Source organism: Gorilla gorilla, chromosome 18 (assembly GCF_029281585.2).
Source record: "Gorilla gorilla gorilla isolate KB3781 chromosome 18, NHGRI_mGorGor1-v2.1_pri, whole genome shotgun sequence".
In the NCBI taxonomy this organism is placed as follows: domain Eukaryota; kingdom Metazoa; phylum Chordata; class Mammalia; order Primates; family Hominidae; genus Gorilla; species Gorilla gorilla.
Genome location: NC_073242.2, coordinates 28873549 through 28897810, shown reverse-complemented (window position 1 = coordinate 28897810; position 24262 = coordinate 28873549). Strand labels below are relative to the sequence as shown.

At 44.0% G+C, this 24262-nt stretch overlaps 1 protein-coding gene across 1 annotated transcript in view; it reads left to right on the top strand.

Annotated features, from left to right (window-relative positions):
• The window catches only part of LOC115932779 (sortilin-related receptor-like), a 308035-nt gene that overhangs the window by 260717 nt on the left and 23056 nt on the right, over window positions 1-24262 (top strand). Inside the window, exons 50-61 of the mRNA XM_055365626.2 lie at window positions 148-255; window positions 2003-2134; window positions 3242-3373; window positions 4026-4160; window positions 4991-5146; window positions 9624-9773; window positions 17472-17603; window positions 18395-18521; window positions 18681-18850; window positions 20125-20237; window positions 20467-20571; window positions 21382-21454. Coding sequence (XP_055221601.2) covers window positions 148-255; window positions 2003-2134; window positions 3242-3373; window positions 4026-4160; window positions 4991-5146; window positions 9624-9773; window positions 17472-17603; window positions 18395-18521; window positions 18681-18850; window positions 20125-20237; window positions 20467-20571; window positions 21382-21454 — 1533 coding nt within the window. The remainder of the gene's footprint in view (window positions 1-147; window positions 256-2002; window positions 2135-3241; window positions 3374-4025; window positions 4161-4990; window positions 5147-9623; window positions 9774-17471; window positions 17604-18394; window positions 18522-18680; window positions 18851-20124; window positions 20238-20466; window positions 20572-21381; window positions 21455-24262) is intronic.

Genomic DNA, 24262 nt, shown 5'->3' with positions numbered 1-24262 from the left:
AAGTGTGTATACATTTGTCATTTTGCTAGTTACAGCCAAATTGCCCTCCCCAGTGGTGGTACCAGTGTGTACTCCCGCCAGCACTGTGTGTGATTGCCTGCCTGTTTCCTCCTCGTCATTCTTCTGTGTTGTTGAATTCTATTTCAGAGAAGAAGTGCAATGGATTCCGCTGCCCAAATGGCACTTGCATCCCATCCAGCAAACATTGTGATGGTCTGCGTGATTGCTCTGATGGCTCTGATGAACAGCACTGCGGTGAGTTCATTCCTTGCCTCCAGGAAGCACTCAGGCCTAGTGATTATGAGTGAAGAGCGTATATTGGACTAAATCCTTTCATTTCCTCAGTACCTGCTTGTGGTTAGCTTTTAACTGAGTTGATCCCTGAGTACTTGGCTAGGACTCCTGGAGGCTGATCGTGGCAGAGAGACATGGTTTGGTTAAAGGAGAGCAGGAAGGAAGAAAGCAGGGTTGGGGGCGATGGTGGGATTAGATCGAACTTCAGTGAAAGTTATTGTTTAGTTGAAATATGTTCTATTAATTGACCAGTTGTTTTGAATCGGCCACTTATTTCTACTTGATTGGTTTTGTTAGTGTTGCTGAGTATCACTGGGGGTAGAGTGGTGGGGGGCATTTTTAGGCCAGGTGACCCTTTTTATCTTCAGTTTTCTTTAGCCCCAGAAAGATTGCCTTGGGTCACTGGTGCTCATCCTTGATTATATATTGGAATCACCTGGGGAGCTTTAAAACCACCTGGTGCCTGGACCTTACCCCCAGAGATTCTGATTTAATTAGCGTAGGTGTGGCTGGGACGTTGGGACATTTATGGTGCTCCTGGTGATTCTACTGTGCAGTCCCGGTTGAGAGCTAATGTTATCAGTGCAGGGAGTGGCAAACTAGCCTGTGGGCAAAATCCAGTCCCTAACCTGCTCTATTAAATGAAGTTTGATTTGCATACAGTAACTACTATTTGTTTACATATTGTATATGGCTGCTCTCATGCTGTAGTGGTGGACTTGAGCAGTTGTGACAGAGTCTGTATGACCTGAAAACCCTGCAATAGTTGCTTTCTAGTTGTGTTAGTTGGGGTTAGTTGGGGTTCTCCAGAGGAATAGGACCAATAGGATATGCATATGTGTACATATAGATTTACTTTAAGGAACCATCATGCAATTTTGGAGGCTGGCAAGTCCCAAATTTGCTAGGTGAGCCAGCAGGCTGGAGACCCAGGGATACACTGAGGCTATATAGTTCAAGTCCAAAGGCCGTCAGGCTGCAAACCTTGGAGAGAGCCAGTTGCAGTTCAAGTATGAAGGTCTCCTTGCTGTGTCCGCACATGGCCCTTTCTCTGTGTGGACATTCCTGGTGTCTCTCTCTTCCTCTGTGTGGACATTCCTGGTGTCTCTCTCTTCCTCTGTGTGGACATTCCTGGTGTCTCTCTCTTCTCAAAGGACATGAATTCTTTTGAGTTTAGGCCCCATTCTTACGGTTTCATTTAACCTCTATTACCTTTTTAAAGGCCCTATCTCCAAATACAGTCAAATTGGGGATCAGGGCTTCAACATACAAATTTTGGGGGAACACAGTGCATTCCATAATATTAGTTCCTTACAGAAAAATTTGCCTGCCCCCGTATTAGACAGTCAGTATCTATTAATCATGCTTGAGATCGGGGGTTTGATGCCAGACAGCTCTGGATTTCACTTTTGGCTTCATCTTCATCAGCTGTGTACTCTTGGCAAAATACTTAATGCTACTGCCCTTGTTTTCTCATTTTGAATTAGCGACAATAAAATCTCTCCTAATGTTGTCTTGAGGGTTTAATGATGCACTTTATGTCAAATGCTTTAGCTCTAGGCTTGGCAGAAAACAAGTGCTCAATAAATGGTGGCTTTTACTGTTGCTTCCTGAAGCCACATCTGTACTCGTGTGCACTTGCCCAGGGCTAGAGGGCCCAGCCAGCTGCAGTGCTCATGGCCTCTTCCCTTCTCTGGATCCCTTACAGAGCCCCTCTGTACACACTTCATGGACTTTGTGTGTAAGAACCGCCAGCAGTGCCTGTTCCACTCCATGGTCTGTGACGGAATCATCCAGTGCCGTGACGGGTCCGATGAGGATGTGGCGTTTGCAGGATGCTGTGAGTTGGGGCAGGCAGGGGAGGTGACTCACGGTCACTAAAGAGCTTGCACGGGGGTTTGGCCACCCTGGGGTTGTGTCTCTATTTAATAACTTACAGGTCTTGGTTGAGTGTCGAGGGTTTGACCACCCTGGAGTTGCACCTCTATTTAGCTTACGTGTCTAGGTTGAGCATCCAAGCTTGCCTTTTCTGAGAAAGACTTTCTTTTGTTGCTTAAGGAATCCTGCTTTTCAGTTGTGGGTGTATGTATAAGGGGCAGGATGGCGAGTGACCAGGGTCTTGGCTCAAGGGTCGCTGAAAGTGAGAGGCCTTTCTTGCCAGTACTGTATCAGATGGCACTCCCAGCGTGCCGTAGCCCCTTACCCTGCTTCGATGATCCTGTCACAACTTGCCCCAATTTGGACCTGTCTATTCATTTTGCTGCTTGAGCTTCATAGGAGCAGGGACTTGTTTTGTGCATTGCTATGGCCCTATCCTAAAATAGTGCCCTCCTTGGGGCAGCTCTTATATTTGTTTCCTGGGACTGCTGTAGCAAAGTACCACAGACCAGATGGCTCAAACAACAGAAATTTATTTCTTGCAAGCCTGGAAGCTAGCAGTCCAAGATCAAGGTGTTGGCAGGGTTGGGTTCCTCCGAGGCCTCTCTCCCTGGCCTCATAGACGGCTGCCTGGCTGCCTTCTCCCTGGCTCTTCACACGGTCTTTCCTCTGTACACATCTGTGTCTAAATTTCCTCTTCTGTAAGGACACCAGGCCTATTAGATTCGGGCCACCCAGATCACCTCATTCTAACGTTTCCTCTTTCAAGCCCTTATCTCTAAATACAGTCCTGTTTCTGAGAGACTAGAGGTTGGAACTTAAACACATGATTTTTGGGAGGATAAACTCAGCTCATAACACGACTCGGTAAAGATTCATGGAATGAATTAATTAACAAAGTGTGTGCTCTGTTTAGATTAGGTTTGGCTTTTGCTTTCAAGGCATGGTTTAGCCAGACAGTCCCTTGCCAGAACTCACTGCTGTTCCCCCTTGCTTCTGGGCAGCACTGCTGCTTCGACCCCTCAGCATGGAAGTTCCTGGACTTCATGGATGTTTGTTCCCTCTGTAGCCCAAGATCCTGAGTTCCACAAGGTATGTGATGAGTTCGGTTTCCAGTGTCAGAATGGAGTGTGCATCAGTTTGATTTGGAAGTGCGACGGGATGGATGATTGTGGCGATTATTCTGATGAAGCCAACTGCGGTAAGATGTCCAATCTGCCTCCTCGCATCCTAATCCTCTAGGTAACAGTGATGCCTGCAGTTACAGGGACACTCACCGGCAACCCCACTGCAGACTTGGCCTTCCCGTAACTCAGCAACAGTTGCTGCCAGTTCCTGAATACTCATACGAGGAGCTGAGTCTTGAAGGGGGCAGCTGGCACCCAGCAGGTGCTAGGGAAAAGTTTATTTGATCTCCTTTCCTTTCTGCAGTTGGGAAGACCACATTATGTATAAGGAAGGTGGTAGATAAGGAATTATGGTAAATATAATGGAGTGACCTCCCCCTAAAAGTGACAGGCCACAATGTAATAGTTATTGTCATGATTGGATTACCATCAATAGTTGTTTTATTCCTTTGGTAAAATGTCAGAATTAAAATTCAGGTGATCGTTCTCAGGATATTGTAGTATAGATCAGAGGAACATGGGTTAGGGGCTGGGAAGATGGGGTTTTGTTTAGTTTGTAGGCGTATTTTTTGTTCCCCATTGGGTCCATGAAGCTGCCTTATCTCTTTATGGGTGGGAAGTGTGGGTTGCCCTGGAACTTGGGTCTGGAGGAGGATGCCTAGAGTTGGAGCCCTGTGTTCACACTGATGCGGGGAAAGCAACTGATGATGTGGTTGATCTCTGCAGAAAACCCCACAGAAGCCCCAAACTGCTCCCGCTACTTCCAGTTTCGGTGTGAGAATGGCCACTGCATCCCCAACAGATGGAAATGCGACAGGGAGAACGACTGTGGGGACTGGTCTGATGAGAAGGATTGTGGAGGTAAGAGGCCCCTGGGGCCTGGGTCAGCCCCACAACCAAGACACACCAGAATAGTTCCACCAGCTATGCAGGATGTGCCTGGCTGATTCCGTGTTTTGGGGGGCATATTTTTGTGAGAGGAGTGACTCAAATTTTTTCTGTTCCTCTTTCTCATTTTGAAATAAGTGTGGTTGGTTTCTCCTATTTTCAGGCTATTTATTCCGTATTTGCAGGGCAGAGTGAGAAGTCTAGAGCCTTCCTACTCAAAGTGTGGTTTGCAACCAGTAGCATCTGCATCTCCTTGGAACTTGTTAGAAATGTAGAATCTCTGACCTCACCCCAGACCTACAGAGTCAGAATCTGCATGCTAATAAGCCCCCAGGTCCTGTGTGCTCCACAGTGCATTTGAGGAGCACTCATGTGGAATGCAGACTTGCCCCTTTCCTTTCTGGCATTCTCATCTCTGAACCAGGTCGTGGGGTAGTTGCGGTTGAATTAACTAGAACACAATGCTTTGCCTCAGTAGGAATTCTCTTAGCCACCCTGTGCCTCCTCAGCCACCTGTTTCTTTCACCAGCCCCTGCAAAAGCAAACTTATCTGAATATTAACCGAAATCAAATATAGTAAGCAAGGGAAATCTACTCCCCAAAAGGGAAAAGAATATTGCCTCTTCTGACAACCCATTATACATGATTTCTAGATTAGCCGCTGCTCAGAGCTGTGCCTGTCACTGGCCTCCCTCAGCAGGTACAGCTAAAACTGGGACATCCGCACTAGGTTTGGGACATATTTGGTCTAAGATCAAGCTGCTTCTAATGTTTTGGGTTTCCGTGCTTGGTGTTTTTCTCAGATTCACATATTCTTCCCTTCTCGACTCCTGGGCCCTCCACGTGTCTGCCCAATTACTACCGCTGCAGCAGTGGGACCTGCGTGATGGACACCTGGGTGTGCGACGGGTACCGAGATTGTGCAGATGGCTCTGACGAGGAAGCCTGCCCCTCGCTTGGTGAGTTCTGGCCCAGGTCCTCTCCTGTGGTACCTGCTATTGTGGAGAGGACCTTCTGGGGGTACGCTCTGGGCACAATCCAACCGGGCCCCATGCCCTGCTGTCTGGGACTCTGCTGTGTGGCCAGGTTGCCTGTTACTAATGGTGTACCTCCAGGGAAGGCTGATTTCTAGCATTTTTTCCTGGATCATAGATGCATAGGAAATTGGAATGGGAGCATCTCATCCTCTATAACTGGCCTCTGACCTTCCTGCAAGATGCCAGCCACCCTGATTTCCACCCAGGCTGTGGTTATGCCACCTTTGCTGCCTTCTTAGTGGGAAAGTACAAATTGGAATTAATGTGGAACTTTTTGTGTGTGTATTAAACTCTCTGGGGAGAGAGCCCAATTCAGCTTGCTAGTTGGCCGGCCTGTCCAACTAAAAGAAGGGTAAGCACTGCCATCTAGTGGCTAAACTCAAAGAGGCAGCTGAAGGTCTGTGGTCACCATATTGTTGGAGGTGGGGTAGACCTTGAAATCCCATTTTGTTTGTGCTCCTAACAGCAGGCGGAACAGAGGTGAGGATCCTGTGTTCTTTCCTAAGCAGGAGTCTACTTCGAACTCAGTTATAATAGGAGAACAAACAATTTTTTGCATGCTTTGCATGATCTTTTCCCTTCTTCTGTGAGCATGTTCTTTCTATTGCTTCCTTGTTTAAAAACATCAAAATCCCCAAACTTTAGTGAACCTAAAGCATATAGAGATCTCCTGGGTTCCACCCAGAAATTCTGATTCTATGTTTTTTATAAAACATTATAAAAATGATGTTTTTACTAGGGTGGTCTTTTTGCCATATTGAGTTTCCTCTTGTTCTCCTGTCTAGAAGATCAATTTTTGACAATTTCTATTTTCCAGGCCCTCTATGAGCTGATTCCTCCTTGCCTCCCTGGATTCCTTACATCAGCCAAGCTAGATTCCTGATCTTCTTCAGATAGACTTGCTTCTTTCCTGCCTGTGCACCTGCAGCAAGGTTTTGCCCTCAGCAGGAACTCCTGTACCCTCAACCTTGTCTTCCTACTTTCCTTATCACTGAAACCCACCATCCATCAGTGCAAACAGAAGCATGGATGTTATAGCAAAAGAGACCTTGATATATTAATATCATCAGAACTTCTCAAAATATGATGCAAAGACCACCCTAATGGAATTGCCTGGGGTGTTTATAAAAAAATGTAGAATCAGAATTTCTGGATGGAGCCCAGGAGATCCCCATATGATTCTTAGGTTCACAAAAGTTTGGGATTTCTGCTTTGAACAAGTAGGGTATTATTCTCCTTTCAAGCTTCACCTCTGTGGCTCTTTCACTGATTCCTTTAAATGATTTCCATCTCTTTTCCAGTCTCATTAAACTTACCCATTGACCTTTTGATTCTTAACTATGATCTGCCATATATTGCTTCCTAATTATTTCATGCATGTTGATCTTTGCTTCCATAGCCATTGTGTGGATTTCCTGTTTGGGAATCATGCTGTCTACTACTTTGAGTCCTGCTCTGTGTTTCCTACAATAATAGGCAAATAGTCAGTATCCCCTAAAATCCTTCTCAAATTAAAATGAATTGTAAAAGAGAAAACAAAACTTTGTGTCTGTCCTTTCTCCTCAAGGCCTACATATTTATTGAATAACTTGATTATCCTCTCCAAGTTGTTTTTGCTTATTGAAACTCTGACCAGGACATTAATAGACTCTAGCAAATTCTGACTAATGCAGTGAGCAGATCTCTGTTTATATATCCTGTTCAGCTTTTGTACTTTCTTTTTTGTGCGCAGTGCTGGGACAAATTTAAACTCATTGTTATCTGTAGCTCGTGGATCTTCTTTGTTTAGTGTAGAAGTCTCCTAACTGGCTTATCAACCTCATATTTCTCCCCCTCTCAGTTTTTCTTCTGATAAGGCCCATACTGATGAATGATCATGTCCTCCCCAGTATTGGAGCCCTCTGATGCCTCCCTTATTGTCCAGGGCATGATTTGCCTTGGCCTGGCGTTCTCCCCCTTTTTATTTTTTATCACCTGTCTCCATGTACCTTGTGTTTCTGCAGAGTGGTTCTGAGATTTAGGGAAAGCCCCTTTGAAAATCCAGTGAAAACTATAGAATATGCACAATATCCTGAAGTTAATAATTACTTTTTTCATTTGTTTGCTTAGGTTGTTTTGTACCATTTGCCAATGCTTTCTGCCTTTCAATCGCCACTCAGGATAACTTTCCACAGGTCGACATGTCCAGGGATTTATCAAGTCCAGTTTTTCTCTTGGAGATACTCCTTCTAACAACTTGGATTCTCCTTTCGGGACAGATTGTTCTCTAGTCCTGCTGTGTACCTGTTATCCGGGGACTTTCACTGCCTCCTTGGAATTCTCTTTGCCTTTCTCCCAGTTTAGATTCCTTGTTTCTGGATCTTGTGTTTTGCTTTTTCTTGGTTTACTCCCTTGTTTGGGTGGAGTGCATCCTTCAGTAGCCTTGTCAGGTGAATATGATGACACAGTGGCCAAGGACACTGTGATGACAGCTCTCAGGTGTTTGTCTCTTGAATTTTGCTGCTCTGGTTTGTATTGGTTGCCCTGTATACCTGGGGCACAACTGCCTTTTAGGACGTTGTACCATCATCATCCTCAGGATTTGCTTTACCTCCATCTCCTGTTGGAGCTCCTGTTTTCTGTGTCCCAGTTTTTCTCTTTTTAGTTTAATCCCATGTTTCGGTAGAGCACGTTTTCTGGAAAATGCCTGAGAAAATGTATGTGGGAGGCCTGTGTGAGGTCTTGCTTGTCTTAAAGTGTTTTAATTCTGTCTTCAGACTTAATTGATAGTTGGGCTGGGTTTGGCATGCTAGATTGTAAGTAATTTTCCTTCAGAGTTTTGAAGGTTTTTTCCCACTGCCTTCAAGCAGCTTTTCGGAAATCCAAAAGCCATTTTGATTCTGATTTTTTTTTTTTTTTTTGTATGTAACCTGTTTTTAATCCTCTAGAAGCTTGTAGAATCTTCCCTTTGGCACCAGTGTTTTAAAATTTCACAATGATGTGCTTTGCTCTGAGACCCTTTCCATCTAACATAGCGGACACTTGCATGCTTTTTGATATGGAAGTTTATATATTTTAGTTCAAGGAATTTTTCTTGAAGTTTTTATTAATGATATTTCCCTCTCTGTTTTCTCTTATTTCCTGGAACTCTTGTCATTCATATATTGTCTCCTGATCTGGTCTTCTTCCTTATTTTTTTGTTTAATCTTTTATCGTTTTGAAAATTCCCTTCCCCCACCCCCCCAATTTTCTAGGAGATTTACTCAACTTTATATTTCAACTCTTTGCTGAGTTTTTCATCTTTGTTGTCATGGTTTTAACTTTAAGAGCTTTTCCATTTTTACCACTGTCCCTTTTTATGGTATCCTGTTTTCTTTTTTTCTTGGATAAATAATATATTCTTTCTTTCTGAACATATTAAGGATATTTGTTTTTGAAGTTTTCTTCTTGCAAAGCCTCTATTTCCTCCAAATGGCCTTTCTGGGGGTTAGGGCTCTGTTTGGCTTTCTGCCTTTCATGTCAAAGCCTTTTCTCAGATAGTCCTTGGTTGCTGCTTGTATTTAAGGCTGGGGACTAAAGTGCTGGTAAGTAATTCTGAGCACGTGGGTGGGCTTGTCAACTTCGAGGTTCATGGCTGGGAACCATGGGGGAACTCTGAATCTTGGTTACTTCAGGGTTAGTCTCTGAAGCTGGTCTTTTTCCCCAGAGAAGATTATTAGATCTCCTGCCTAGACAATAATTACCTTATTGCTAGGATCCTCGGAGAAGAGGACTGGGACTTCCATATGTAGGTTTAATCCCCCTTTTATCAGTAGGATATACTCTGTCAACTACGCCTATCTAAACAAGTCTCTGTTTTTACTTTCTCCGAATAACAATCCTCCATTCTTCTATTGGGTTGACGTATGGGTTGGTTGCCTCGTGGGACTGATAGGAGGGGATATAAGGAAGGAACGTAGCTGCGTCTTAAACATCATTCAGTCAGTTCCCTTATTTTAACTCCTTCTTCACTTCCAGTTAGGAGATACCAGTTTCTGAACTTTTGGAGGACTGTGTGTTGTTGATCTGATTGGTTCTGAGCTTTCTCCTGTGACGGCTTAGGGTAGGACGCAGCCTTCACTGGCCTCTTTAGTCACATACCGCTATCTGTCTTCTTTCCAGCTCCCAAATCTCATTATCCATGTCCTCGTGGATTTAGGTCTTTGAAAACAATCTCTTGACTGTGGCTTTAGTGGGATCCTGTGGGGAAGCAACATTAGATGTCTGTGTCTACTCTGCTGTCTATCCGGAACTCGCATTTGTCTTCAGGTTCCCATTGTAATTTCTAAAACACCGTAATCTCCTAGCATATTGATTGGTTGCTGTTATTGGCCAGCTCCCTCAATACTAAAAAGTAAATTTTAAAAATCTTTTATTTTAGCAAACGTCACTGCTGCCTCCACTCCCACCCAACTTGGGCGATGTGACCGATTTGAGTTCGAATGCCACCAACCGAAGAAGTGTATTCCCAACTGGAAGCGCTGTGACGGCCACCAAGACTGCCAGGATGGCCGGGACGAGGCCAATTGCCGTGAGTAGTCAGAGAGCCCTTCACCCCCTGGGCACGTTTCTGCAGAGAGCACAGTTCCGGTGCTTCTGCTTCATTTCTGGATCAGCACACGCCTGTGTGTGAGTCTGTGTACTTGCGTAACCATGCTCTTACTGCATTCTCCACAAGCGCTTTGCCACATGCACCCATACCATTGCGTTAGTCACCTTCTTTTTAATAAGTTGACTGCGTTTTAAATACCAGGAGCATGTCCAGTAAAAATACTTTCTGAATGACTAAGATAAATATTTTAAATAGGTTTCATAAGCATGTTTAACTCTTTAAAAACGCCCTTGGGGAAAGCCACAACTCTTCTGTATGTACATTCATTCTTCTGGAAGTATTTAGTGAGCACTTACTGGGCATAGAAGCTGTGTTATTAGAGGGTTTGCCTCTAGCACCCCATTAAGAAAATTCATTCTCAGTCCTTAGGGTAATTATGGTTGGTGAGATAGTGTGCCGAGCCACATGGGGAATAATCACAGGGCCATCTGAGCCTAGTGTGAGGTGATGCATGCATTCTCTACGGGTTTGGAGTTGGTGGGTCCTGGTGTTTGGTCCTCTTATGAACCCAGGGAGGATCTTTGCAGTGAGTGATGGAGGGAGACACTGGCTTCTGCAAGCGTTTATCCTCATGTGACCAGTCAGCACTTTTCAGTCCCTGGCCGCACGCTAATGCCGCCGTTGGCTGGTCTGTCCTACTGTAGCAGACTTGGGAGGGCATGGCTGGACGGTGCTTATGCAGCCCCCCACCAGCCTGCCTCTCTGATGGTTGGGTGCTGCTCTGGCTCGGGGATCCCTGCTTTGCGGGCCTCCCCTCCATCCAGTCTCCTGCTGGCTGCAGACAGCAGATGTCCTAGCCAGTCACTCTCCCTTCCTTGCCGGGATAAGGGCTTCGTCCATGCTTGCCTGATTCCTGTCCTGGTGAATGTAGAAGACGCCCCTCTCACTCTCTGCTGAGAGCCTCCCTGCCGCCAAGCCCTAACCCTAAGCAGCAAACACCTCAGTTCCTCCACTTTGATCCCTGTTCTGGTCCCATTTTTTTTTTTTTTAATCTTAAAATAATGACTTCCTCAACCAATGAAAAACTGAGCCTCACTTGGAATCCTACCAAGTCTTACCATTTAGAGATGGAATAGAATCTGAGGTGGAGGTTAGTCATCTCTTAATTCCTCTAATTCAGTATTTACAAAATTTATGGGACTTAGCAGGATCATGTGGAAGTGCTTATAAGAAATGTGAATTTGGTGATCTCACCTCAGACCACTGAATCAAGAGCAATGGTGGAGGAGATGCTCGGGAACCCAAGCCTTTTCAGAGGTGCCCTGTCTGATTCTTAGCATCAGACAAGATTGGCAAATACTGCTCTGTCCTAAATAGTTCACTCAGTAAGGCTCAGGGGGAAAGGGAAGAGGGAGTCGGCTGTCCCTTCTCTGTCTGTAGCGTTGTTCTCCACAGGGTGCCCGACTGGGCTCTCCCTGGAGAGGCCTGGTTAAGAGGAAGGAGTGTGGATCCAGTAACATCTTCAGTTTGGTTGGACAAATTTTTGTTGATCATGCACAGCATGGCAGGCATTGATCAGGTTTCTGGCAATACAAATTCTTTGTGTGTTTTTTTTTTTCTTTTTTTTCTTTTGAGATGTCATCTCGCTCTGTCGCCCAGGCTGGAGTGCAGGGGCGGGTGGGATCTCAGCTCACTGTAGCTTCCGCCTTTCGAGCTCAAGTGATTCTCTTGCCTCAGCCTCCCGAGTAGCTGGGACTACAGGCATGTGCCACCATGCCTGGCTAATTTTATGTTTTCAGTACAGACAGGTTTTGCCATGTTGGCCAGGCTGGTCTCGAACTCCTGACCTCAAGTGATCTGCCCACCTTGGCCTCCCAAAGTGCTGGGATTACAGGCCTGAGCCACCATGCCCGGTGACTGGCAATACAGATTCTAGTGGGAGGGACATCAAGTCAGCAGCTATCCTACAGTGTGGTGTAGGCAGTAGCAGAAGTTATCCAAGGAACTGGCATAGTTTGCAGGTGGGCCAGCTTCCTGGAGAGGTGGGGACAGGCCAGGAGAGGCAGCCCCATTGATGGTGCCTGGACAATGGTGGGACAAGGTGGCAGATGACGGGCATTCTAGACACAAGGGACAGCATGTATATTCCAAGGCTCAGAGGCATAAGAAAACAGACCTGTAGAGTGGCTGTGGGTGGGACAAAGGTGAGTGCAGAGAGGTAGGCGTGAGGTAGATAGGGCGACCCCTGTGCTTGGAGTTTATTTTTCTGGTCCTAAGGAGCCCTTGAAGATTTCAGAGATGGGGTGTTTATATCTTAGATCACCTGGACTTCATCATGGGGGGAATGGGTTAGAAGAAGGCTGAGGTGAGATTGGAAGCCAGGTGCCCATTAGGAGGCTAATTTGATGGGACTGTGAAGATGAAAAAGGAAGAGTGACCTCTTTGTATATTGGAGGTACTATTAACAGCATCCAGTGAGTTTTTTTGGCTGTGGTAATAAGGAAAAAGGAATAATGAGGGTTTTCCCCAGGATGACAGTGAAAGCTGATGCTACCAGCTATGCGGGGGTTATTGAGGATGAGGAGTCGCAGCTTTCCCTGGGTGGGGCTAGCACGATAGTGGGTTCATTGATTGACATCAGCATCTGAGGTAGTGCCAGTCATCCTGGAAGAAACTGAAAAGGGGAGGTCAGAAACCGGGGCATTCTTGTCTTCCTTTTCATTTTACTACATTAATTGTCCATGCAAGTGATCTTCGCTTGCCTGTTGCAATGAGTCTTTGCCAATTTTCACACTTTTGTTGTTCCTTATGATGATCTCTACAGTGATGGACTTCTGGAGACGAATTTCATTCTAGGCCTTGACGTGCTCTGACTTGAGAGAAAAATCATCTTGGCCAAGTCCTTAACTTGAAATATGAAACTAATTTATTTCCACCATGCATAGGTTTTTCTCCTAACACTTGGCTTTTCAGAGGGGTCCCAGGACCCCCATCCTTCATGCGTCCTTTCCTCTCCAGGAATGTCACTTTTGCTTTTGTTTCGGCTGCCTGAAGGGTCTTTTCTTTGGCTAAAAGTCAAGGAATTGGATAAGTTGCTACCTAGAGGTCTTTTTTTTCAAGAAACACCCTTTGAGTCTTTCCAATTCTTCAATTTCCAAGGTAGGGTGATTTCTTTTTGTTTCGTTTATTTATTTATTTGTTTATTTTAGTTTAGGAAAATCATAAGGAATCTTTCATTACTAAACTATTCCTGTTGGAACTCAGATCCATTTTGGGGATGGATTTCTCTCTGTCCAGAACGTGCCAGTTGTTATCTGGAACCCAAGAACCAAAAAGATTAAGATAATTTGATATCTCTTGATACTTGTGTATAAATCCATATAAATAAATAAATGAATCTATATAAATAAACCAAATAGGCCAGGCGCGGTGGCTCACGCCTGTAATCCCAGCACTTTGGGAGGCCAAGGCGGGTGGATCACCTGAGGTCGGGAGTTTGAGACCAGCCTGACCAATATGGAGAAACCCCGTGTCTACTAAAAATGTAAAATTAGCTGGGCATGGCGGCTCATGCCTGTAATCCTAGCTATTTGGGAGGCTGAGGCAGGAGAATCGCTTGAACCCAGGCGGTGGAGGTTGCAGTGAGCTGAGATCGGGCCATTGCACTCCAGCCTGGGCAACAAGAGCGAAACTCTGTCAAATAAATAAAAAAATAAACCAAATAAATTCAGATGGTGGGGGATATTTTAATCTCCTTGGTTAACATTTCCATATTACATCTCTTTCTCATTTCTTTGTCATGTCTTTCAGTTCTAAGGTTGAGCTTTGTCATTTACTTTCAAAGTTAATGCAAGTTTGCACAAATAAGTGTTTGGATTTGCTGATGGAGTTTGTCTTCAATATAATTAATTCTCCTGCTGTGTACTTTTTTTTTTTGAAGTTCTTCGGTGTTTAGCAGGATGCGGCAGCCTTTGATAAGCCTTAAAAGATTCTTATTTCTCTTTCTGTCGCCTTATGCCTGTTTGCTTTCCTGCATTTTGGCTGTTTTGTTTTTCACTTTGCTTTATCATAAGTGGTCTTTTTCAGGCTGCTTCTGCTTTACTTTTTCTATTTGCTGTGGTAATATTTTCTGATGCTTTTAAAAGTGGCCCTATCTTCTTTACAAAGTCATTAATGACCAGATGAAAACTTGGAAGGCATGCCTGTCATACTTGCAGGTAATACAGAGTTACCCAGATAGCTTATTTTCTGGCAAAACACTCAGGATTTACAAAGGGAAGCTAAACTTTGGTGGTGGGTTTTAATGTGCTATTCATTATTCTCAAGCAAATCATGTATTCGTTTCACTTAATTCTCAAAATAACTGTGATTTTGGTCTTATCTCCTTTGTCGAGATAGGAGAATTAAGGTCCCAAGAGGATCACCTAGCCAGTACCAGATTGGGTTATTTATTTAGGTTGAAAGCCATGTTGAAAGTTCTCATCAGGGAAGAATACACCAAAACTAACAAAGATGAACTGAATAGGGATTAGTGTACAATTCTACACTTACATTAAAGGAATGAACAAAGTAGACTCCTAGAGTGTTAAACCAACAGGGACAGGTTGATCCCACACTCACCAAAATAACAGTAGGAACGTCTGAGGCGAATAAGCAACCACATAATAAGATGAACATTGGAGATAATTAAGAAAGAGAAAAGAAATGGGACCTCCCTCCTGGGTGATATTAATTCATTAATTGGCATTCTTTAAATCAGTGTTTTCAGCTTGTTTCCAATCTGGCTTATTCACAGGGATGTTGCCTGGTAAAGGGTCTTAAAATCAAGATGTGTTATATCCACAGTTTTTTTCCAACATTAATTTGATAACCATATCTAAAAATGAAATGAGATTAGTGTGGTGCGATTCTTTTTGGAGAACCTGTCCCCTGAAGGCTACTAAGTTCTATTCTAAGTGCCTGTTAATCATCGGTTAATTATCAGTTTAAGAATTTTCAGAGTTAATGACAACTTTATTCCCAGATTCTATTGTTTTTTTGTTTTAATTTAAGGCTTTTTTTTTTTTTTTTTTTTTTTTTTTTAAGAAACCGGGTCTGGTTATGTTACCCAGGCTGGTCTCAGACTCCTGGACTCAAGCAATCCAGCCTCAGCCTCCCAAGTAGCTGGGATTACAGGTGCACACTACCGCACCCAGCTTACTTCCAGAGTCTAAAGCCCATGCTTTTTTGCTCTTAAAATTTTGAGACATACTTTGTAAAGAAACCTCCAACGTCCTCAGCTCTACTGCTTAGCTGTTGTTTGATTATATCTGACCACATTGTTACCCAGTAGAATACTTCTGTGATGGGGGTTTTGGTATTTTTCAAAATAATCCCCTCTGAGCATAGTCTCTCCCTGGCAATCCTATATAAAATGGCATAACCTGATCAGGTTAATTTACTTGTTTGCAGTTTCTCTCAATAGAAGATAACTCCCTGAGGACAGGTCCTTCATCTGTTTTACATATCCCCATATTTTTAACATCTGGAGCAGTGCCCGAGTCATGGTAGGACCTCCATGAATGTTCACAGAATTCCATCTTGGGCTTCTGAGACTATTACAGTAGTGGTTCTCAAACCTTTCTCTAATTCTTGAATACACGTTTATTTGTCATGAGCTTCCCCCCACCATGGCAAACTAATTTCAGCTCAGTATATAATAGAATTCTGAAATGCAATGATCTTCCTGGAGAATGGGGGATTATAGTTTGTGAAAAGCCTCATAAGTGGTTTTGATAGTTCCCTTCTCCTATTGACAATTTTTTATCAGGATTGTTTTTTAATAAGTAGTGAACTGAAGTCTGTACCTCCATCCTGGAGACTCGTGCAAAGAAGTCTTAATTCTTCTTTCTCATGAAAACTCATCAGTGGAGAACACTTGTCAGAGTGGTCTGCATGTCTTCTTACCACCTCCCCCATCCTTGTATCTTTTCACCTCTAGGAAAATATCCCTGGATCCTTTATCCATTCCTCTTGACCATCCTGGTTGCTCTCATGGGAACATTATCCAGTTTCTCTACCTATATCTCAAAGTGTGGTTGTTTATGTTAGGAGGAAGGAGAAGAGGGAGGGGGTCGAGGTCAAGTGGTGACCCATGACCACATGCCTGGGTCTGAAGTGGGGCGTATGAAGCTTCCTTGCTCAGGTCACAATGCTCATATCACCTTTAACATAACTTTGTTACTTGTGTGTACACTCTCTTTATTTTCTCAGGGCTTAGTTTCAGGAAGGGGCTATTATCATCCTTGCTTTAAAATTAAACTATAAACAAAATTCCTTCCATAGTTAGCTTGGCCTACGTGCAGAGATAAGCAGAGGCCGTTAACCTACAAGATGTCACCATGGGCAGGGGGCAGGGTGCGGGGAGCAGAATGGAGCCACTCATGTTCAGCCTCCTTTTGTCTGTTATAATTTCCCCATTTTCAAAGCCGGTGATGTTGCATGTCTCTCACCTTTCTTCTGTATTCTCTCTTTCTCTCACCACAACCAGAAAAGGGTCTCTGCTTTTAAGGACCTATGTCATTAGACAGAGCCCACCTGGATAATCCAGGCTGAACTCTCCTACCTCTGGGTCCTTAATCTAATCACACCTGCAAAGTTGCTTTGTTACATAAGGTAACATATGACAGGTTCCAGGGATTAGGATGTGGATGTCTTTGACTTGGAGGAGCAAGATTGATTTTAGACCCTCATCACTGGTGGGATTGGATTTCTGATGTAGCCCTTCCTTGTCCAGGACTGGGCAGGCAGGTGTGAATCTGTATAAGGAAGGCCTCAAGTTACTGTTCCTGGGCTTAACCAGCTACATAGCAGATTTGTATCACCCAGGTACACAGCCTGCACAGCAGATTTGCTGTCTACAGCCATTCTCACCTTTTCTCTTTTCAGGAGCATTTGCAATTATATGGTCATTGCTTTCTTTTTGGAGCCTCCCATGAAGTTTTAATCTACTTTCAGAACTGGAGAGAACATCACATTTTGGTCAATAGCCTAGACATACAGTTGCATAACCTTTAACTTACCAGTGCTCATTATTTGCATTATTTCATTTTCTGTTCAAGTACTTTGAAAAGCCAAACAACTTTAAATACTACATAAAGTATGCATGCCTCTTAATATTGTTGGGATTCATCTCATTGTTATTTCTGTTACTCAAACCAGAAATCAGCTCCTCTTTCCAGATTGCAAACTAATAATAGTAGCAGAATAATTAATAGTACTATAGAGCAATAGCTACAGTTTGTTGATGCCGGCCAGGAGCCAGGCAGCGTTCCAGGTGTGTGATCTCATTAGATCCTTGCAGACATGATAGTGATGGAATTGTTACTTCCATTTTTTATAGGGCAACTGAACTCAGGTGATGGTAAGCTGTTTGCTCAAGCTCATGCAGATCTAGGATTTAAACTCTAGTTTGTTTGACTCCAAAGTGCTCACTCTTCCTGAATGCAGATTCCAGTTGTTAATGTTAGATGAGATGGCACCTTAGTGCTGGTATAGATTCCACCACTGGTCATTCCAGAGGTGTGTTTTGAAGCAGAAGCCGATTAGTACTTTGCCTAAATGAGAATAAACTTGGGCCCAACCTTTAGTACCATACGGCCCCTCCCCGTGGACTTAAGAAGCCTCTCTGTGTTTCAGCCACACACAGCACCTTGACTTGCATGAGCAGGGAGTTCCAGTGTGAGGATGGGGAGGCCTGTATTGTGCTCTCGGAGCGCTGCGATGGCTTCCTGGACTGCTCGGATGAGAGCGATGAAAAGGCCTGCAGTGGTGAGTGCTGGTCCATGGGCTGGGCTGGGCTGGGCTGGGCTGGGAGGCTCGCTTACCCCAGGGCCCCTCCTTTGTAGACCTCGAGCTAGGACCCTTTTGAACTGTTGCTCAATCTAAGGATAAAACAGATTTGTGCCTAGTTTTGGAGCCCCAAGTGAGGTGAGCCTTGGCTAGACTCTGATATAACATGCAGCTGTCTCCTCCCTGTTAGTGAAATGCTAGTCTTGGATTTTTTTTTTTTATGGACTTCCCACCTCATGCCCATACGCCATGGCTCTCACAGTCTCAATCTGCTGGTGGGATTAACTCAGTTCTTATCTCTGGAGTGTCTAGTAACGGACCCTATGGCATGGTCCTTGGACTTGTAGCATTCTTTATTGAGAAATAGGCTTAAATTGTCATAGGCAGGAGGAAGATGAAATTCAAGGGAAAATATCACGACCGGAAAAGTAGGAGACCCTAGGAGGGCTTGCATAGGGAGGTTTCAACTACATTTTCTGAGATTTCTTTTCAGATAATGATTATGGCCTCCTGATAATCTAGATCATAGTAGTTCTGTTTAAAAGCAGGAGTCCTTTGAAATCTAAGGATTTGTAAGATGTAACTTTTTTTTTTTTTTTTGTATTTTTAGTAGAGACGGGGTTTAGCCACATTGCCCAGGCCAGTCTCAAACTCCTGAGCTCAGGCAATTTGCCCGCCTCGGCCTCCCAAAGTGCTAGGATTACAGGTGTGAGCCACCACGCCCAGCCAAGATGTAACTTTGTTTGACTTTTTCTCCTTTATCTCTCTAGATGAGTTGACTGTGTACAAAGTACAGAATCTTCAGTGGACAGCTGACTTCTCTGGGGATGTGACTTTGACCTGGATGAGGCCCAAAAAAATGCCCTCTGCTTCTTGTGTATATAATGTCTACTACAGGTAGGTCCCATCTTTGTCATGGGAGATGAAAATGTCTTCCTTGCCCAGGGATGTTCTGTAAACTCTCTAGTGGCATGCACCATGCTATTAACTGAGTCAGACATCTCAGCCCCCCATGCTGCTCCAGTGTGACAATATCTTTATTTTTTTTTGGGCCAGGGTGGTTGGAGAGAGCATATGGAAGACTCTGGAGACCCACAGCAATAAGACAAACACTGTATTAAAAGTCTTGAAACCAGATACCACGTATCAGGTTAAAGTACAGGTTCAGTGTCTCAGCAAGGCACACAACACCAATGACTTCGTGACCCTGAGGACCCCGGAGGGATGTAAGTGTTTCAGTTAATTTTTATGGCATGGGTAAGACCTCAGGTGGGGGTTTGTGAGGGTCTTTCTGAGTATTCTCAGGAATGTGGGAACATACATGTGCCTCACATGTACAGAAGTATGGTGGCTAAGCTTTATAGTCTTGCCAGAGTTGTCAAACATCTGTTCTTCTTACTGCATCAGAGACTTTTCTTGTACCTTAAGTTAATTTAAGATTCTCTCCACCATTGCCCTCTTGCATTTTTTTGTCTAGTTTCTACCTCTACGTTCCTCCTCTAGATATTTCCTAGTACTTGGTACTTAGGAGGAGGTCATCGTCGTTAAAATATGAGGCATATCAGCAATTTTGTGGCTAAGTTTTTTTCTTTTTGGAGACAAGGTCTCACTCTGGCATCCACACTGGAGTGCAGTGGAGGCGCAATCACTGCTCACCACCTCAGTCTTCCCAGGCTCAGGTGGTCCTCCCGCCTCAGCCTCTTGCATAGCTGAGACTATAGGTGTGTGCCACCATGCTCAGCTAACTTTTTGTATTTTTGTACAGAAAGGGTTTTGCCATGTTACCTAGGCTGGTCTTGAGCTACTGAGCTCAAGCAATCCACCTACTTCAGCCTCCCAAAATGTTGGGATTACAGGTGTGAGCCACTGCACCTGGCTTTGTGGCTAAGTTTTTAAGAAATTTACCAAATTTATGTGTCTAAGAGAGTTCCTCGCCTCCTCCCTACTTCAAAGTAGTTGACATGAGCAACTGTCTGCTTGAATGTCATATTTTTCCATTGCCTAAAGTATCTTGAATATGCTAGCACTAAACTCATTAAGGAGCCTGCTTTGAAGATGATCAAATTCATTTGGATATAGAAATTCTGTGATGTTACAAAATTAGTCTTATTTTTTGGTAGTCATGCCCGCAGTACAGTTTTTGTTGTACAAGAAGCAGAGGCAGCAGGTGCTGTCATTGACAATTAAGATCTCAGCATGGAAGTCTCAGGGTCAGTGGTGACTCAGCCTGCCCAAGTGATTCTATCCTGCAGCCCTTATGAGCCACAAATTTACCACACACTCAACTGAGCCATGATGTGATGTGTGGACGGCACACCTTGCTTTTTGGAAGAAGAGGAAAAGTGTCTTGTCAATGTGAAGACCAAGCTAGCAGCCTTTCTAGTGGATAGTCTCAGTGCCGGCTGTGGAGTCGTTCTTGTCCTTGTTCTAAGCTCAGGAAAATTCCTCTGGTTGGCTGCTATGCAGATGGGTTTTAACCTTGAGTTGGCTCTTTTTCTAGTGCCAGATGCCCCTCGAAATCTCCAGCTGTCACTCCCCAGGGAAGCAGAAGGTGTGATTGTAGGCCACTGGGCTCCTCCCATCCATACCCATGGCCTCATCCGTGAGTACATTGTAAGTACCTTCCATGAGTTGGCTGTATGTGTGTTGGGGGTGCTAGGAGATTTCTGGGTATTCTGTATGACTAGGGGGTTGATTTGGTTTAGCTTTGTAGGTGATGACCCATCCGTCAGAACATTTTGCTCCTCACCTTCTTTTCTCTCCTCCCAACTCCTTGCAAGATATTAGGATGCCCTGGACCTTTGGTTCCCTTTACTCACATTTTTTTTTCTTCTCCCTTTAGGTAGAATACAGCAGGAGTGGTTCCAAGATGTGGGCCTCCCAGAGGGCTGCTAGTAACTTTACAGAAATCAAGAACTTATTGGTCAACACTCTATACACCGTCAGAGTGAGTGTCGTCATCCATTCCAGCCATCCATGCAGTCTTAGAACTGAGCGAAATTGCTGCTGTTTTGTGAGAACTCTCTACTCACCTTTGTGAGATGCATATTAGTAATCTGCAAAATACCCAACTTCTTGCCCTGGGGTGGGGGAGCTCAGAGTTTCTTTCAGTCTCTTAAATGGACACCACAAAGAGCTTGACATCAGAGTTTCTGTAGATAACCGGGCGTTTATGGGAATGCAGCTTTCCCTGCTTTTAACTCCGATATTCTGCTAGCTTTCCAGCTCCTATACTTTTGCACTCAGCTCTTTTCTGCTTATCTTTAGCTGCAGGATGATGCAGAGCTATGATAAGTAGTCTTTCAAAACTGATTTTATGAGGTTCTTATGAAATATATTTTTAGTATTTTTAGCAGAAAGAGATAGATTTTGTGAATATGTTTGCTGAGACCATTAAGTGTACACATTCGTGACTCTCACACTGATAATTTTGTCAGTACCCTTTTTGTATATGTGTGTATTTATGAACACATCCCCCCATACACCTGCCCTTTAGAAGAACCTTGATATTTGTCGATCAATAGAAATTTTCTGATCTTAGGACTGTCATAATGCCCTTTACCCAAGCTCCTTCCCTTGGCTTTTTTGCCCTCTTATTTCAGATGCTGGGGCCTCTGAATATTCTGGATCACTCTGTATAAAATTTTTCCAGCCTCACTGCCAAAATCTCACCCCTTTAGCTCATTCAGTATTCTTGCTGTATGGTGTATGGTGTATTGCCTTTATTTCATATTAATTCACCCTCTGATTTGAAAAGGTGGCTGCGGTGACTAGTCGTGGAATAGGAAACTGGAGCGATTCTAAATCCATTACCACCATAAAAGGAAAAGGTAAATGATCCCAGCATTTGCAGATTTAGAGAAAATATTATACAAACCCTTTCAAATGACTTTCAGTATGACCGGAAAATGGAGAAACGTAGTTTAGAAAAACATCACACAACTTCCTTCTCCCCAACACACGCACATTTCTGGGTGTCTCTGTAGTGCTTTAGATAGAGTCTTTTTGGGGTGACTGAGTGTCTTTTTCCTCCTAGTATTGAGCATTTCTTCTAATGCAGACATCCAAAGGGATTTCCAAAGGCCGTCATGCGCAGCCCTTTGTGAGTAGTCACAATATCTAAAATAGAAGGAGTCCTTCCTTCTCACCAAAGCTGAAGATGATTTTGTGCATGTTCATTTGCAGGGTTTTAAAGAAAGCACCATGCTGACTCTTGTTATTCTCCCAGTGGCACTGGCAAACTGTGTGTAGGTGGTTTTTTATCTTGTACTAGAGCTGACATTAGTAATAACTGATGGCTTGCCAAGGGCAGGACACTCTAGAGTGTTCACTGCTTTGCGTACATCAGCTCATCTAATTGAACAGTCAGAACAACTACAAGAAAGGATAAGGAACTGGAATGAGGTTATGTCACTTGTTCCAGGCCACACAATCAGTAAGTGACAGAGCTGGCACTGGAACCTGATCTGCCTGACTCCAAAGCCTGTGCTCTTAACCACTGTGCTCCACGCTTCTCTCTGGGCTGAGACACATGCGGCCTACTGGACCGCCCTGCTTGCCGGGGGTGGCGGGCTCAGCATCTTGCACAAGTGCCTCATGAGGGCAGAGATCTGGTCTGTTTTTCTCTACTCTATCACGGGCATCTAGTAGAGACTAAGGAAATAATTGATGATTGAGTGAATCGAAGCAGTTAAATGAAGGGTTCTGGCATACTTTGGGAGATGGACTACAACTCATTTTCCAGAGTGGTTTTCCTGACCTTAGCCTTGATACTGGGGACTTGCATTTCTGGACTTCCAGGTATTAAAACCAGATGGACACTGTGGCACGCAATAGGACTGGAAGATTGTACTTTAACCTAAGCCTGTGAGGAATAGGCTCTGGGTCATGGAGAGTCACTGTCTAGTCCCCTCTAAAATCTGGAGCCTTTGAGATCAGGGCCCAAGGCGGCCAAATGTACTGCCACCAGATGGTCTTTGGAGCTGAATGCTTGCTGGTATTAGAGAAAGCCTGCTGAATTCACACTCTCCTAGAGTTTTTATTGTTGTATCTCTTCTCTCTACAAAGTCTGTTTCAAAACACTGACCACACATACCAAGAAGGGATGTTGGAAGAGCAACCAAATACATGTACCTTGAATTCCGAAGGCACAAGTCACAACTGCATTTGAAAATCTCAGTGGGTGGTTGCTTCTCTTTAACTTCTTTTCTGTGATTTTGATGAATCTCAGCTGCTTGCATATATTTGGGCTAGGATTTGTACAGAAGGCAGCTGTGTGCCATATCCAAAAAGTGTTTGTTGTAAAATATCTGTGACATAGTATCATAATAACGTTTTAAGATAAAGGACAAAGACAGCAGAGGCATCAGCCAGACACACCAGGTTAATTGGTGAATGTAGTGGATTAGTAATGACAATGAGAAAAGCCACCATTCCCTGAGCACTTCTTATACACTAAGCACCATGCTATTGTTGCTCGTGAATGAATCCCTTATTAATCCTTATGAATCCTATGAGATAAGTATCCTTATCCTTATTGTGTAGCTGAGGAAACGGGTTTGGAGTGGATTGTGACTTGTCCCTGGTTGCCATGATTATAATTCAAGTCAGCTTTACCATATGCAGCACTCGCACTGTTTTGCTCTGTGTTGGCCGCCTGAAGCTTCCAATATCCTTTCTTCTTCCGGTTATTGCATTTTCCTGAAGCCTAGTTTTATTACATGATTGATTATCTGGACAGACCTCTTCAGACTTTGACACATCTCTTTTGCCACCAAATCTTATCTGCTCCTTTGAGTCTCTCTTGCCCAGTCTATAGAAGGGGCATATGTGTGGAGAGTCTAATATGCAAGTTGTTGTTTAATATTTTCTGATAATATTGATCCATTGAGCTCTTTTAGATCATGCTGGGCCAAGCACTGTCAGCCTTCTGGTGGGAAGACCTTCCAGATGACAAGCATGGCGCTCATTGGTTGAACTGAGAGGGATCTTTTCCTTGGCCACTTCTCCTTGCCCCCTCGACTCTCAGCTTGAGCTCCAGTCTTTTTGAGAGCACCAGTGGTTTCTAGTTGTTTAGTTGGCCATATGTGAGGTTATATTGGAAAGGAAGAGAAAGAGAGTATCAGTTGAGTGCTAGGCATCACACATACATTATTTTAGTTAACCTTCCCAGCTCTGTGAAATGCAGATAACATCTCTATCTAGGCTCCAGGAAGATCAGTAACTTGCCTAGGTTACACAGCTGCCAGAATAGGAATTCGAACTCAAGTTTGCCAGCTTCCAGAGGCCACATTCTTTCCATTTTGCCACACGCACGTTTACCATTTATGATTTACTCCATTGTCAGCCTTCCGAAAGGACTTGAGATTGGTGGGACTTTGTTAGTGCCAATCAAGATGCCACTCGCAGTGAATGATCCCTGTTCCTTTAAGAACCAGGCTGAAGCTGGGCTGTTTTGGGACCTTTACAAAATGGAACTTTTCTGCCTGACCTAATTGCCAGGATAGCCGACTGAGCCAAGATAGTTTTGTGTTCACCAAGCAACTGTGGACCAACCTTAGCTTCAGGAAAACAGTGGTAAAAAAAGATCGATGAGGAACACTGCCAAAGAAATACCCTTTCTTCCCCGACTGAAAGAT